General features: G+C 50.3%; 1 protein-coding gene across 2 annotated transcripts in view; it reads left to right on the top strand.

Moving 5' to 3' along the window:
* Nucleotides 1-1,241: 1,241 nt before the first annotated feature.
* The window catches only part of IRS1 (insulin receptor substrate 1), a 60,161-nt gene continuing 46,524 nt past the window's right edge, over nt 1,242-14,878 (top strand). For both annotated transcript variants that reach the window (XM_044241721.1, XM_044241722.1), the window contains exon 1: nt 1,242-5,485. In XM_044241721.1, coding sequence (XP_044097656.1) covers nt 1,751-5,464 — 3,714 coding nt within the window. In that variant the 5' untranslated portion in view covers nt 1,242-1,750 and the 3' untranslated portion in view covers nt 5,465-5,485. The remainder of the gene's footprint in view (nt 5,486-14,878) is intronic.

The following is a 14,878-nucleotide window of genomic DNA, read 5'->3' as shown; positions in this document are numbered from 1 at the left end:
ACCGGGATTTCTCTTTTCATTTCGGAGTGACAAGAATCTCCCAATATATGCCCTTGGGTGCCCCTCTGTTCCTTCGAGGTACATCCCTGCAGTGATTTCGGGGATTCCAAGGTGAAAGGCTGGCCCAGAAGTCCCTTAGTAGACCTTATAAAAACACAGATTTCCTCACTGTGGCCTATCACCCTGAAACTGAAATCTAGCTTTTATATATTCTGGGAGAAAAGGGTTTGACTAGAAACCTCCCTCTCTAGGGGTCGATCTTACCTGTTAGGTAAGATCTAGCCCAGCTCCCGCGCCCCCTCCTCCCTGGACCCTCCCACTCAGGGCCCCGTAGCCGCAGAGCCCCCCCCGCCGCCCCCCACCCTCACTCCTGCGTCTTCCCGAGCTCGCCCCCCCGCTGCCGTTTTCCCAGACTCCCCTCGTGCTTTCGGGTAGCCACCCAAACACACCCGCCCGCACCCGCGGCGGGGATTCCTGCGGGCCGGGGGCGCCCTGGGTGGCGCACGGGGAAGACTGCTCTGCGCAGGGGCTGGCGGCCGCGCAGGGGCGCTGCCCGAGCGCTGCGCGGGGGCCCAGGGCAGGCGCCGCTGCGGCACGGCCGGGGGGCGGAGAGGGGCGGGCGCGGGGCGGGCTCGGCCCGGAATGTAGAGACCCGGGCGGGAGCCTCCCGGCGGCGGCGACGGCGGCCGGGCTGCGGAGCGCGGAGGCTCCGTCACGTGTTTTTCCTCCTCCGAGTGAGACGGCGGCGCGGTCGGCGGGGGCCGACGCGCAGAGCCAGACGCCGCCGCTTGTTTTGGTTGGGGCTCTCGGCAACTCTCCGAGGAGGAGGGAGGAGGGGAGAAGTAACTGCAGAGGCAGCGCCTCCCGGGGAAGAGGCGTCTTCCCCGACTCCTTCCCAAACCTCCCCCTTTGCCTCCCGCCCTCGTCCCCTCCCCTCCTCCCCTGCCGACTGGAGCGAGGGGCAGGGATGAGCCTGTCCCTCCCGCGCGTCCCCAGCTCCCTCGGCTGCCTAGTAGCGTTTTGCGTGGAAAAGGCACTTTCTCCGCCCGCCGAGATGGGCCCGAATGGGGGCTGCAGCGGACCCGTCTGCGGGCGGCGGCAGCAGCAGCAGCAACAGCCGCAGCGCCGCGGTCTCTGCGATTGAGCTGGTATTTGGGCGGCTGGTGGCGGCGGGGCGGTTGGGGGGTGGGAGGAGGCGGAGGAGGCGGCGAAGGAGGAGGAGGAGGAGGGAGAACCCCGTGCAACGTTGGGACTTGGCAGCTCGCCTCCCCCTGCCCAAGGATATTTAATTTGCCTCGGGAATCGCTACTTCCAGAGGGGAACTCAGGAGAGAAGGCGCGCGCGCGCGCCTGGAGGGGCAGCGCAGGGACCCCCGGCCGCCGCCGCCCGTCTGCGCCAGACTACAGCCCGGGTGGCAAGAGATGCATCTTCGCCCCTTCTTGGCCGCGGCGGCTGCGAGGAGACTCGGCTCTTGGAGGATCCGGGCTTCACTCACCCTAGACGCACTGCCTCCCCCTCAGGGCATGAAACGCCCGTAAACTCCGGCCGAGGCCGTCTCTTTGGCGCTGCAGCTGCGTCCCCCTTCGGCTGCCCCTCCCCAGCGCGGGGGGCGGCGTGGCTTTCGGAGTCGGGGGTTCGGCTGTCTCCAGCCCTGTTTGCATGTGCGGGGCCGCGGCGAGGAGCCTCCGCCCCCCACCCGGTTGTTTTTCGGCGCCTCCCTCTCCTCGGCGGCGGTGGCGGCGGCGGCAGCATGGCGAGCCCTCCCGAGACCGACGGCTTCTCGGACGTGCGCAAGGTGGGCTACCTGCGCAAACCCAAGAGCATGCACAAGCGCTTCTTCGTGCTGCGGGCGGCCAGCGAGGCGGGGGGCCCGGCGCGCCTCGAGTACTACGAGAACGAGAAGAAGTGGCGGCACAAGTCGAGCGCCCCCAAACGCTCGATCCCCCTCGAGAGCTGTTTCAACATCAACAAGCGGGCCGACTCCAAGAACAAGCACCTGGTGGCCCTTTACACCCGGGACGAGCACTTTGCCATCGCGGCGGACAGCGAGGCCGAGCAGGACAGCTGGTACCAGGCCCTCCTGCAGCTGCACAACCGGGCCAAGGGCCACCACGACGGGGCGGCAGCCCCCGGGGCAGGAGGAGGTGGGGGCAGCTGCAGTGGCAGCTCTGGCCTCGGGGAGGCTGGGGAGGACTTGAGTTACGGGGACGTGCCCCCAGGACCTGCGTTCAAGGAGGTCTGGCAGGTGATCCTGAAACCCAAGGGCCTGGGTCAGACAAAGAACCTGATTGGTATTTACCGTCTCTGCCTGACCAGCAAGACCATCAGCTTCGTGAAGCTGAACTCGGAGGCGGCGGCTGTGGTGCTGCAGCTGATGAACATCAGACGCTGCGGCCACTCGGAGAACTTCTTCTTCATCGAGGTGGGCCGTTCCGCAGTGACGGGACCTGGGGAGTTCTGGATGCAGGTGGATGACTCTGTGGTGGCCCAGAACATGCACGAGACAATTCTGGAGGCCATGAGGGCCATGAGCGATGAGTTCCGTCCTCGAAGTAAGAGCCAGTCCTCCTCCAACTGCTCCAACCCCATCAGCGTCCCCCTGCGCAGGCACCATCTCAACAACCCCCCGCCCAGCCAGGTGGGGCTGACGCGCCGCTCTCGCACGGAGAGCATCACCGCCACCTCTCCGGCCAGCATGGTGGGCGGCAAGCAGGGTTCCTTCCGTGTGCGCGCGTCCAGTGATGGGGAAGGCACCATGTCCCGGCCGGCCTCGGTGGACGGCAGCCCCGTGAGTCCTAGCACCAACAGGACCCACGCCCACCGGCATCGCGGCAGCTCCCGGCTACACCCTCCTCTCAACCACAGCCGCTCCATCCCCATGCCTTCCTCTCGCTGCTCACCTTCTGCCACCAGCCCAGTCAGTCTGTCGTCCAGCAGCACCAGTGGCCACGGCTCCACCTCGGACTGTCTTTTCCCACGGAGGTCTAGTGCTTCCGTGTCGGGATCCCCCAGCGATGGCGGCTTCATCTCCTCCGATGAGTATGGCTCCAGCCCTTGCGATTTCCGAAGTTCCTTCCGCAGTGTCACCCCGGATTCCCTGGGCCACACCCCACCAGCCCGAGGCGAGGAGGAGCTGAGCAACTACATCTGCATGGGGGGCAAAGGGTCCTCCACCCTCGCCGCCCCCAATGGTCACTACATTTTGCCTCGGGGTGGCAACGGTCACCGCTACATCCCAGGAACTGGTTTGGGCACGAGCCCAGCCCTGGCTGGGGATGAAGCAGCCAGTGCTACAGATCTGGATAATCGGTTCCGAAAGCGGACTCACTCTGCTGGCACGTCCCCTACCATTTCCCACCAGAAGACCCCATCCCAGTCCTCTGTGGCTTCCATTGAGGAATACACGGAGATGATGCCTGCCTACCCACCAGGAGGTGGCAGTGGAGGCCGACTGCCTGGCTACCGGCACTCTGCCTTCGTGCCCACCCACTCCTACCCCGAGGAGGGTCTGGAAATGCACCCTTTGGACCGGCGTGGAGGCCACCACCGCCCAGACGCCTCCACTCTCCACACTGATGATGGCTACATGCCCATGTCCCCAGGAGTGGCGCCAGTGCCCAGCAGCCGAAAGGGCAGTGGGGACTACATGCCCATGAGCCCCAAGAGTGTGTCTGCACCCCAGCAGATCATCAACCCAATCAGACGCCATCCCCAGCGAGTGGACCCCAATGGCTACATGATGATGTCCCCGAGCGGCAGCTGCTCCCCTGACATTGGAGGTGGGCCCAGCAGTAGCACGGGCGCTGCCCCTTCTGGGGGCAGCTATGGCAAGCTGTGGACAAATGGGGTTGGGGGGCACCATGGTTCTGCCCTACCACATCCCAAGCTGCCTGGGGAGAGTGGCAGCAGCAAGCTCTTGTCTTGTACTGGTGATTACATGAACATGTCGCCAGTGGGGGACTCCAACACCAGCAGCCCCTCCGACTGCTACTATGGCCCGGAAGACCCCCAGCACAAGCCAGTTCTCTCCTACTACTCATTGCCAAGGTCCTTTAAGCACACGCAGCGCCCTGGGGAGCTGGAGGAGAGTGCTCGGCACCAACACCTTCGCCTTTCCTCCAGCTCTGGTCGCCTTCTCTATGCTGCAGCGGCAGAAGATTCCTCCTCCTCCACCAGCAGCGACAGCCTGGGAGGGGGATACTGTGGGGTGAGGCCAGATCCTGGCCTCCCACATATCCACCATCAGGTCCTGCAGCCTCATCTGCCTCGAAAGGTGGACACAGCTGCCCAGACCAACAGCCGCCTGGCTCGGCCCACGAGGCTGTCTCTGGGGGATCCCAAGGCCAGCACCTTACCTCGGGTACGAGAGCAGCAGCAACAGCCGACCCTGCTGCACCCTCCAGAGCCCAAGAGCCCGGGGGAATATGTGAATATTGAATTTGGGAGTGATCAGCCGGGTTACTTGTCTGGTCCTGTGGCTTCCCGCAGCTCGCCTTCTGTCAGGTGTCCGTCCCAGCTCCAGCCAGCTCCCCGAGAGGAAGAGACTGGCACGGAGGAATACATGAACATGGACCTGGGGCCGGGCCGGAGGGCGACCTGGCAGGAGAGCGCTGGGGTCCAGCCAGGCAGAGTGGGCCCTGCACCTCCTGGAGCTGCTAGCATGTGCCGGCCTACCCGGGCAGTGCCCAGCACCCGGGGGGACTACATGACCATGCAGATGGGTTGTCCCGGGCAGAGCTACGTGGACACCTCACCAGTTGCCCCCATCAGCTATGCTGACATGAGGACAGGCGTTGTGGAGGAGGCCGGCCTTCCAGGGGCCACAGCAGCAGCTCCCTCATCCTCTGCAGCCTCTGCTTCCCCCACCACTGCGCCTCAGAAAGCAGGGGAGCTGGTGGCTCGCTCTTCCCTGCTGGGAGCCCCACAGGGACCTGGGGCCATGAGCGCCTTCACCCGGGTCAACCTCAGTCCCAACCGGAACCAGAGTGCCAAAGTGATCCGTGCAGACCCACAAGGGTGCCGGAGGAGGCATAGCTCTGAGACCTTCTCCTCCACACCTAGTGCCACCCGGGCGGGCAACACGGTGCCCTTTGGAGGGGGGGCAGCTGTAGGGGACAGCGGTGGTGGCAGCAGCAGCACGGAGGACATGAAACGCCACAGTTCTGCTTCCTTTGAGAATGTGTGGCTGAGGCCTGGGGAGCTTGGGGGAGCTGCCAAGGAGCCGGCCCCAGTGTGTGGGGCTGCTGGCGGTTTGGAGAATGGGCTTAACTACATAGACCTGGATCTGGTCAAGGACTTCAAACAGCGCCCTCAGGAGCGCCCCCCTCAACCGCAGCCGCCCCCGCCCCAACCCCCTCATCAGCCTCTGGGCAGCAGTGAGAGCAGCTCAGCCAGCCGCTCCAGTGAGGATTTAAGCGCCTATGCCAGCATCAGTTTCCAGAAGCAGCCAGAGGACCTCCAGTAGCTCAACTGGACATCACAGCAGGTGCGTTTCATGGTGACAAAGTCAGAAGACAAAACTGCTTTTAACCTTGTGCTGGAATTCTCTTCCTCTTTGCCTAGGCCCCTTTCCTCTCCTGTTTGCTACTTCTTTAGGGAGTGCTTTTTCACAGGATGGGGGAGGGGAGGGCACGCAAGGTGCTCCCTCCACCAGGACACTTGGCTGACTGTCCAGTAAGCCCGCTGGAGCGGCGGCCCCGGAGGCCTTTCATTTGAGGCTTCCAAGTGAAGTACTTACTGTAGCATTAGCAAAATATACACCCTAGACCAGTTCTGAGGCTTGTGAAGTTCATATATAAGAACCTTGTTCTCTTTACTGAAGTTTTCTTTTGAGTATATATTTAGGTCATTCCCTGGAAGGAACAGCTCAACAGAAATATTTGTTAGCACAGGGGCTGAACCAAACTCTTCATTTCAGATAGTTTCTTGGAGCTCTGAAGGGTGATCTTATCAAGTTGCTCCGTGTACTTTAATTCTGTGATTTCTCAATACCGAGGCAACATACATAGCAGCGGAAACATCAGTTTTTATTCTTGCTGCCTCAAAAAGATCCAGGAGAAAGAGCTGGTTTAGGCTTACATATTTAGGGAAAAATGCCTGTCTATTTATGATTCTCTGTAGAAAGTAATTATGAGTGACATTCTCTTTTTGCTCTTGAGTCAGGGTTTGTGAAATATCTTTCACACACCGACCCACCACCTCACAGGTGTGGCTGCTTCTGCCCGGGGTCTGCAGTAAAGTCTGCGTGTGTCTGGGACCCATTATTCGTGAAGAGTTATGGAAATTCATCCCAGCGTGTCTGCCTCACAGTTGTCTGTTCTTGCAAAGGCCTGCAGGGAAACATCACACAGATCATTTGGGGGCTACTGTACATCTTCTGTGAAATTACTTAACATTTTTACTTCGAAAAGAAGGAGTATTGTGTTAGGGAAATGCTTTTGTTTTGCATTGGCTGGAAAGGCTAGGAGTACTCTTCCATTTTTAGAGCGTTTATTGTTTGCCTTTCAGTGCAAGATTAGGCACCCCAGTACGTGTTGAAAGTTGGCTTTCCATCTTTGGTGGCTAAGGCTCTATTGAAAATGAAAAACACTTGTAACAGGAAATTTGCCTGTCCTTCATTCTGTTGAGCCTGTTTTCTGGTGGTCATAATTGTGGGAAGAAAAGAGGAGTATAGTTTGCAAATAGTGTTATGAGTTGGCGATGCAGAAGTTTCCAGCATTTGGAAACACTTTATTCTGAGAAACTCATTATCTTGCGATAGACTTTTTGATGGATGCCTCATGGAACGAGCTTTTAAGTGTGTGTCCATTCATCAGAAATTGTGCATTGGGTTCCTCTTGGTAGGTATTTTATTATGTGGTCTCAGTCTCCTTGTTTCTAACCAGTTTCTTATATCTGACCATATCATTCGCTGTTTTCTAGAACAAGATATAGGTACATAAACATTCAGACTAAGATTTTAGGTGGTATGATATACAAGTATCATTTGCTTAGCATTCAGTGTTTACTTTCGTGATTCACTACAATAGATTATCTATGTCAACACCAACAGTTAAAAACTTCGGTTATTTTTGAATGATAAAAAAATGATGTTTTAGGGAATGTGAATCCCTCTAATACTTTAACCATTTATGTTGCAAGATGTTTCATTTATAAACTAATGAGGATTTGAAGGAAACAAACCCAGCAGAACCAAAATTTTCATTTTAGAGAAGAGGAAAGAGGCTAGGAAATAATAAATGTTCCTCACCTGTTTTCTTGGTTTGAACAGGTTTCTTTTGATAGAGAGAAGAAATAATATTTTGCTCTGAAAGAAAGTGATGACCAAATAGAGTTTTCATCTTTAAAGGGGCTTTGAAATTAAATCCTCTTTATGTGGAGGGTACATTAAAAACAAACCAACCAAAGCAAAATGATCTTCTATTCTTAGCTCTCTTAGGGAGAGTGTAGGATTCTGGAATAAACTTATAGTCATATCCCTAATACTGTTGGAGTAACAATATACCGTGCCTTGACAGCCCCATGCCAGAAAAATCTGGGTTTTAAATGAGGCACCAAATGCTACCTGACACCCTTCCATCCTGAATTCTGCTCCCTTGCCTTTGCCCTGTTGAGTCTAAAGATGTGATCTGATAGTCACTTATCCTCTGAAACAAAAAAAATCCAACCTGCCCTGGCAAACAGCTTTTCCTAGGAATGAGTATTTTGGTTGTGAAAACTCCTTTTCCTAACTTCCTCAGCAATTCATATTTTTTCCTCTCCTGCTCATGGCTCAGATAAAACCCTGGAACAGGAAGGGAATGGGGTGCTAGAAGGGGTGTGTGCTTTCTCCTAACCCCTCATTTTAAACATTGAGGCTTGTCTAGTATTTTTCAATGTCTGTTAAATGAGAACATTTGTTAGGCAGCTCAGGTACTCAGGACCGGTGGTTGTCCTGATTGACCTTATGTCCAGTTTCTAATTTTTGTCAACCTGTGCCTCCCCTAACTTCGTTCTGATTTTGAGTTCTTGTTTTCCAGCATCCCCTTCTCCCATTCCCTTTGTTTTCCACCTCTTATTTCGTGTTTCTGGCCTTGTCTTTTTTTCCTCTTTCTCCATTTCAGAATTTCGCAGTCCTTGTGGCCTACTCTCTGCAGAGAGTGGAATGAAAGTCCAAGAAAGAGGGCAGAAAGGACACAGCAGCCCAGTTATCTTTAACCAGCCTTTACCTTCAATTTGTTTTTTAGTTTTTGAAACCGCAGCTCGGGCAGATAGAGCAGGCTTTGGCAAAGGCACAGACCCAAGCCACCCTTTTAACTTCCCTTTTTTTTTGGTCATTTTGTTATGTGTGTGTCCTCCCTCCCCCCCCCCCCCCCCGGGCATTTCTCTTCCTTTCACTACATTTCCTTGTTGTGATTTCAAGGATTCCGTACCTCCAGGACTACCTCCCGTCTCTCCCTCCTCCTCCCTCCTTCTCTTCCCCTCCCTGTGTGGCCTTTTTTGTCTGGCGCATACCGTCTCAGCTCTGGCACTTTCCCGTTTCCCGGGTCACCTCCGCTTCCTGCATTCCTCCCTATTTATTTGGCACTTGGCTTCCCTCCCTCCTCCAAGCCCCTTTAGCCGGGGGGTTGGGGAATCTGTAGCAGCGCTGAGGCCTCCTTCACAAATCTCCCACCCCGCCCACTCCGGTCGCCGGGAGGCGCCGGGCTGCCTGGCCCCTTCCCCGCCCCGCCGCGTGGTCAGCGTTGCTGTTGCGCCCAGGGCCCTCGGTGCAGGACTGGCTCTGAGTGGGCGGGGTGGAAGGGCCCTGATTGGCTCTTACGAGAGCCAATCAGCGTGAATGTCTGCTGCGGAGGGCGCGGGGTGGGACTTGAATCGGAGGGGTAGGAAGGGGGCCCTAGCCTCCTGCTGGGTCTTGGGTCCAACGGTGGCCCCCTTAGCGGGGCGTCGCAGGCACCAGCCCTCCCAACTCCCTCCCTCCACCTCTTTTCTCTTGTGTCTGCGGAACTGAGCCAAATACGTCCCCCCTCCCACTCCCCCTCGCAGAGGATGTTATGCGCTCAGCCTTATTCGTGCATCCAGCCCAGAATCCTAAGAATGAGAAAGTCCAACCAGTCCACTGACAGAGGCCGGAAACACACACTTCCTCTTATTTTTAATTGAGAAAAATCCAGGCCATGACCATGTGACGTGCCCCATTTTGTTTCCCTCCTCTCTTTACTACGGTTTACTACGACGCCACGTTCCTTCATCTTCCTGTCTGGAAATCCACAAGCACGTGGTTGTAGGATTGATTGCGTTGGCTCAAGATTCTAACATTTATGTCCCTTACTAATGGGAAAGGGGAGGGGAAAAGGAAAAAACGGAGAAGGAAACACAAGTGCTGTGGCTGGCACTGTTTGAGGATCATTCAGGAAAAACTCATTTGGCTGGAAATTGTATTAGGGTCAACACTATATATCTAGAGCGGCTGCAGTTTGCAAAGCACGGAGCCAGATAAGATCAACAAATACTGACCCTTCTAGGCCCAGGGGAGCTCACAGTGAAATGAAAACGCCGGATATAGCTTGCAAATCATGAGAATCTAGAGATGCATGGCAGGAGCCTGGGTAGAGTTTGGTGCTGAGGCTGGAGGAAATGCTGCTCAAGCTCCCAAAACCAGATTTGTTTTTGATCAGTGACAGCCCAAGTGAAAGCCCATCAGGGCAGACTGGGCTAACTTTCTGAAAGCTTGCTGGATTTGAGTTGTGGCCCTCATATAACCAACGTTACCTGAGATATATTACTTTATAGGAGGGAAGATTTGTTCTGATTTTCCGTTTTAAAATAAAGGAAAGTAAGAGAGAAATTAATGGAGGTGTTCCCCATCCCCTCTCCAAGTCTTTGTCACCATCCAGCATCCCCCATGCCTCACTGAATCATAAGCCCCAATGGCAGCGTTTTTTCCCTAGGTGTAAATGTAAGGAAGAGGGACCGCCCTGGTGTAAATGTTATGCCTCATGCTCCTGAGCTATGGGAGAGAGTGTCTACGTTGTTCCAGAAAACTTGGAGCATCTAACAATCTGCTCAATCTCTGCCATTGCTTAAGTAGCTTTTTGTGTTAAAAATCCATAAAAAATTCCAAATATTGTAATTATTTCTCTGATTGCGTGCCCCCCCCCCACGTAAATACTATCTATTATGTTGCCTACTGCCGAAAGGGACTTGGAATTCCAAAATCAATGCCTCCCCTGCTCCCTGCTGTTTGGGTTTTTTTGTTTTGCCTTTTGCTGCTGCTGTTGTTGTTGTTTATCAAAATTCCTGGAAAATAGCTTTATCTTATCTTGAATGATGCAATGGAAAAACAGTTCCTGGGAGCCCCAGATCTTAAGTTGCAACACAGCCTGTGCCCTTTGCTAGCTAAGTGACCTTGGGCAAGTCACTTAATTTCTCTGGACCTATTTCCTCATCAGTAACTTGAGAGTTTTGTTCTAAATTATTCTGACCTCCTTTGCTGCACTAAACATAGGGATATTTTGGAGAGAATGACTGATATTCTTTAATGGGTCAGTTGTAATGAGGATTCTTTCTGAAGAAGCTGTTGATGGGGTCAGAATGAAGTGTATTAGATATTCTGTTTCCTCCTGTTCTAGCTTTTGGACCCTTCTTTATGGTTTGATTCAGGACTTATTTTTACCTTTCTAATTTGGGGGGAAGCAAATTTTAACAAACCTCAAGACAAACCCTCCAGACTGCACAAGTCTAAATTTTTTGAACCTTCTCTAGACTGAACTGGGTTCTTCCCTCTCCTCTCTTTTTAAAATATTCAGTGTGTGTTGAGAATGCAAGTCAGTTGCCAGTTCCTTGCCTCCTAAGGTCAGCTGCTGGAAGCAACCCACCCCACCTTACAGGTCAAGCTTTAACCAGTCCATGTTTATGACATTATTCTGTCTACTCAATTAGAAATCATCCCTTCTTCTGCAGGTGTTCTGTTTAATGGATAATGTTTCTCATTTGTACCATCAGAATCCTTCCTTCAGTGAGGTATATCCACTGGAGGGAATAGAAAGGAAATTTGAGAGGCCAAATGAGGTTAGTAAGAAGTCTCTACAATTTTTTAGTTTCAGTTTTCTCTGTCAGGTGTGTGAAAAAGCTCAATATTTCTCTTGCCGACAGCATTAAGTGTTGTCCGGCTTTTTGTGTTTTAGGATTTTTGGTTTGCTAGTTGAGCTGTATACTGCTTTGCTGACCTTGTATTATCTTGGCTGTCAAGTTGCCAGTGTATTCAGAAATTTTGACCCTTTGGGTACCTCTGTGTGGATTGCATAAATCATTAGAATAGTCTATTGACTCATTCAGAACTTCATTGACTTATTCTTTTCCAGTCCTTCTGCTACAATCATATACATTTCTTAGCTGTATAATATATCAATGGTTCCTTTTATTTTGGTGGGTTGGTAATTTTAAGATGATGGAACACTTCACAATTGTAAGGCTTTGTTTCAAAGAAAGCTATTTTCCCAATGATTTCCTCCTATTACAGAGTTACTGGAAATTGTATTCAAGGAAAATAGTGTCTCATGAATTCAGTTTGAAGTCAGTTTCACACTAAAGATTCTGTAACTTTCTTTACCACATTACAGTTATATACTTGATTTATTATCCCCTACCTTACGAGTCCATAGCTATGAGGCCAACTCCAAAAAATACTTTTAAAAATGTTATTAAAGGGACGCCTGGGTGGCGCAGTTGGTTAAACGACTGCCTCCGGCTCAGGGCGTGATCCTGGAGTCCCGGGATCGAGTCCCACATCAGGCTCCCAGCTCCATGGGGAGTCTGCTTCGCTTTCTGACCTTCTCCTCGCTCATTCTCTCTCTCACTGTCTCTCTCTCTCAAATAAATAAAAATAAATAAATAAATAAATAAAAATAAAAAAAAATAAAAAAAAATGTTATTAAAACATGTTTAGAAGTTGTAATCACTTTGAGTTTTAATTTAATAGAATTACATTTTAATATGTGTATGGCATGATAGTATGCTAATTTTTAACTAATATCAAATAGTTGCAAAAAAAAAGTTACTATGAAGCTATTTTATAAAGATTTTATTTATTTATTTGATAGAGAGAGATCACAAGTAGTTGGAGAGGCAGGCAGAGAGAGAGAGAGATGGAAGCAAGCTCCCTGCTGAGCAGAGAGCCTGATGCAGGACTCGATCCCAGGATCCCGAGATCATAACCTGAGCCGAAGGCAGCGGCTTAACCCACTGAGCCACCCAGGCACCTCTGAAGCTATTTTAAATGATGGTCAAGAAACGCTCTTGTCTCATATCGTGTCTTTGTCTTACGTTGTGGAAATGGTAGCATCTCTGCCATTTCTCACAGAAAAAAAGAAGAAGATAGATTAGATGAGTATAAGGTACTGTCATCTATGGGGAAAGGAACATTTTCCATTTTAATATTCTTGCTGCAGGCTCTGCTATAATCTATTTGTTAAAATAAAGTTGGTTAGATAAATGTTATTTGTGCTTCCTCAATGAACCAGTGATCTTTGAATAATAGAGCTTTTAAAAATGATGGGTTTGTATTGAAAAGGCAGCTTTTCTTTTTCAAGCCCCTTTTTGCATTTTCATTCATGATGGCAGGAGAATTGAATATGTTGGTCAGGCTCTTAATTTTAATTAGATCATCAAATCTGTCTTCAAGCAGAGAGGAAATTTTGTGGAAATTTTATGGAAATTTTGTGGAAATTTTGTGGAAATTTTATTACCCCACCCTGAATGTTTAATTGAGTAAAGTTTTACTAGGTAAGTATTCACTGCTTTCCTTTTGCTGTTCCATGTTTGTTCCTTTGTTTGCTCCCCACCCTGTGTCACTTTCTGTCATCCACGCTTGTCCTGTCTGAACCAAGCACACATCCATTGGATGCTAATTGGTTGGCCTGAAGAGGATGCCAGTAAACCCAAGTTCATAAACTTTCCCCCGTGTTTTCTGTTGACTAAAAAATACTTTGATGTGAGTTCTCTGATCTGCCTTGACGTATTTAGGTCATGTTGCTGAACAGTTTCACTTAATCTTGAGAAATTGATAGTTGTGTTATGTTTGTTGAAATGATTAAAGAAGCATTCTCTCTTTCTTTAAACATATATAGTGTGGCAAACAAAATCTGTTTTGAACAGAAAGTCATTATTCTTGGTTTTAGGAAGGTTAGAGATCCAGATGAAACAGGCAAAAATGTAAGAGAAGACATTCATAAAAATATAGCAGGCAGTTTAAGGTCTCAAATATTCAGTAATTACTCTGCCTTCCACTGTTATTCATCTGTTATTCTCTAAGGACGGTGTCCCTGTTTATTTTAAAATTATTTGAAGGGTTCATTTGGATTCTGAAAATAATCATACTTACCCTTGAATTTTAGGGATTGGGGGAATAATCAGAAGAACATTAATTCTCTGGTACAAGATCAGAGGCCATCTGCCTCCCACCATCAACATGAATGGTCTGCCTTCAGTCAAATAGGCCCCAGACCTCAGTTTCCTGTTAGTCCCTTTCCCTCTTTTCTTCAGTAAACAGCAGTTGTTCTAAGACAGTAAGAAAATGGTGGTGGACACAGGGAAATGGAACGGGGAGAAAGGTTGTGAAAGGAGTTCATCCAAGTAATTACCAAATTTCTTATGGCACAACTTATCTGGGGGAAAAAAAAAATCAAGATTCCGGATATGTAATCCATGAAAGTCAGTATTTTTCTTACACTTTCCAGGTGAAAGTGCCCATCTCCCTCAAAGTATTATGCTTTTCTTAGTCATTCCAACCCTGGCTTCCTGGCTGGCCATAACACCAGCTTACTTAAATAGCTCATAGGCTGTTCAGACTATTTGGAAGAGCGGCCTCTTTTTGGATATTCAGCTGGCAAATACAATGTTAGCAAGAAGCCAGAAAAAAACATCTTTGGCTCTTTTGTCCAAGCGAAGCGGCCAGGAGAGGGGTCCAGGTGTTAAATGAGCAGAAGCTCATGAGCAGGACGCAATGGGTGAATGAAGGTGGGGGCAGGAAAGACATGGTAGTCCTTTCTTTGCATCCTAGAAGCTCTGTCATTGGAGAACTTTTCTCCCCTTTGGGTGGTGGTTTTTATTTTTAGTAGTGAAAAGCTTTAACCCTCTGACCTCTGGTTCCTGTGCGTGCTTCTGGCTGGACGTATACTATGCTCCTTGGAGATTTTGTCATTGCTGTTTCTTAAGTGTGTTTGCTTGTGCTCTCTCTGCTTTGATGGTGAGCAGTCACATTTGTTTTTAAGTTCAGAGTAGTTTCTTACAGAAACCTAAAAAGGCATTTTTTTTGAACACATAGTTTTAAGATAGTTTGCTGGGTCTATTCACTTTTTTTTTCCTTTCATTTTTTGGTGTTGGCAATTTATGCACATGCTATAAGTTTCAAGTAGTTTAGAAAATTTTCTTAAAGGTATAAAGTGAAAAATAAGATTCTCTCTCACTCGTGTTCCTCTGCCTCTCTTCTCATTGGCCACCATCAAGGCTGGATTTTGTTTGTTTCCAGAGATGAACTGCTCGGAAATTTTGGAGCTTAGTAATAGAGAGTTGGTGAAATGCCCAGTTGCTTAGGTCCCAACGTTGTGCACTGAAGAAACACAGCAGACAACATACTTCTTATAGTAGACTCACTTTTTGTTGTTGTTGTTGAAAGGAAAGAGAAAAGTACTCTTTAATTCCCATGACTCTTGTGACTCTTCAGGTTATAGAAAAGCATCATGTAGCATAATCCAGGGATGGGGAGGAAGCATTAGTTAGTAAATGATCTGCTTTTCTAATTTTGAAGCATTAGTGAAGGGAAAGGCATCTAAGTGTGAGTCTTTATTATTCTCTTTTCTCCTCTGTACTTTCTGCTGTAGTATGTCAGCACTTCTCTGCC

The sequence above is a fragment of the Neovison vison genome, chromosome 3 (assembly GCF_020171115.1).
Source record: "Neovison vison isolate M4711 chromosome 3, ASM_NN_V1, whole genome shotgun sequence".
Classification (NCBI taxonomy): Eukaryota; Metazoa; Chordata; class Mammalia; order Carnivora; family Mustelidae; genus Neogale; species Neogale vison.
The sequence above is the reverse complement of the archived record's forward strand: the minus strand, read 5'-3'. Positions and strand labels throughout refer to the sequence as shown.